This window comes from Tupaia chinensis, unplaced genomic scaffold, assembly GCF_000334495.1.
Source record: "Tupaia chinensis unplaced genomic scaffold, TupChi_1.0 Scaffold147500_2, whole genome shotgun sequence".
Taxonomy (NCBI): domain Eukaryota; kingdom Metazoa; phylum Chordata; class Mammalia; order Scandentia; family Tupaiidae; genus Tupaia; species Tupaia belangeri.
In genome coordinates, this window is record NW_006207352.1 from 825446 (window position 1) to 826309 (window position 864).

The following is an 864-nucleotide window of genomic DNA, read 5'->3' on the forward strand; positions in this document are numbered from 1 at the left end:
GGGCGTGAGCAGCGGGGCGGGCACCCGGCTCCAGCAGCGGGCAGGGGGGTCCGCGCGGGGCTGCGCCGCTGTCCGGGGTAATTTTTCATCGCGGCCGGCTAATCTTTGTTCCCGGCGAAGATAATGAATAGCCAATCGTTATCTGCCCGGCTCCCGGAGGCTGCCCGAGAATGGGGTTGTACAGGGCTGGGAATTGTTTCCCAAGTACCGCGGAATAAATGGTGTTCCTTATCTCTGCCTTCCAGATTATCGGAGCCCTTTCAGAGCGCGCACAACAAATGCGCCCCTCGTCCAATGCATCATTTACGCCGCAGATCCGCGCGCTGATGGGCAGGCAGATAGCCGTCCGCGGGGGCAGCGGCGCCCCGCGCCCCACCGCCGCTCAGGGCCGCCCGCGTGCGCCCTCCGTGCGCCCGGTGTGGTTGGGCCGTGTGGGTGTGCCAGTGTGTGGGCGCTGAGCAAGCACGCGGGCGTATCAGACAAGTGTGCTCCAAGACGGTGCACGTGTGTGAGCCCATGCGCACATGCACGTGCGACGTGAGCGCCGAAGGCCTGCGGAGGGCGGAGGCTGGGCCAGCGCACCCAGGAAGCCGTGCTGCGCGTGAGTTTGCGGGCAGGCGTGGCCCTCAGGTAGGTAAACACGTGTGTGGCGTGGGTGTGCAAGCCCGTGTGTACAGTGTGGCAGAGGCGCCTGCGCTCGTAAGCATGCCCCTCTGCGGGTGGCCCTTCCGGTGCGCCCAGATGTGCGCCAGGTCGCCCGCGCCAAGCCCCTTCCTGCCAGGTGCGTCCAGAGGCGCCGCCCCGGGGCCGGAGGGTGCCCGCGCGTGCAGGACGCCGGACTGCAGGGAGCGCGGCGCGGAGCGA

The 864-nt window shown here is 68.3% G+C and overlaps 1 protein-coding gene across 1 annotated transcript in view; it reads left to right on the forward strand.

Moving 5' to 3' along the window:
• LOC114006398 (translation initiation factor IF-2-like) overlaps positions 1-864 on the forward strand; it is a 4603-nt gene that overhangs the window by 962 nt on the left and 2777 nt on the right. Inside the window, exon 2 of the mRNA XM_027768812.1 lies at positions 246-416. Within this exon, the coding sequence (XP_027624613.1) occupies positions 246-416 (171 nt within the window). The remainder of the gene's footprint in view (positions 1-245; positions 417-864) is intronic.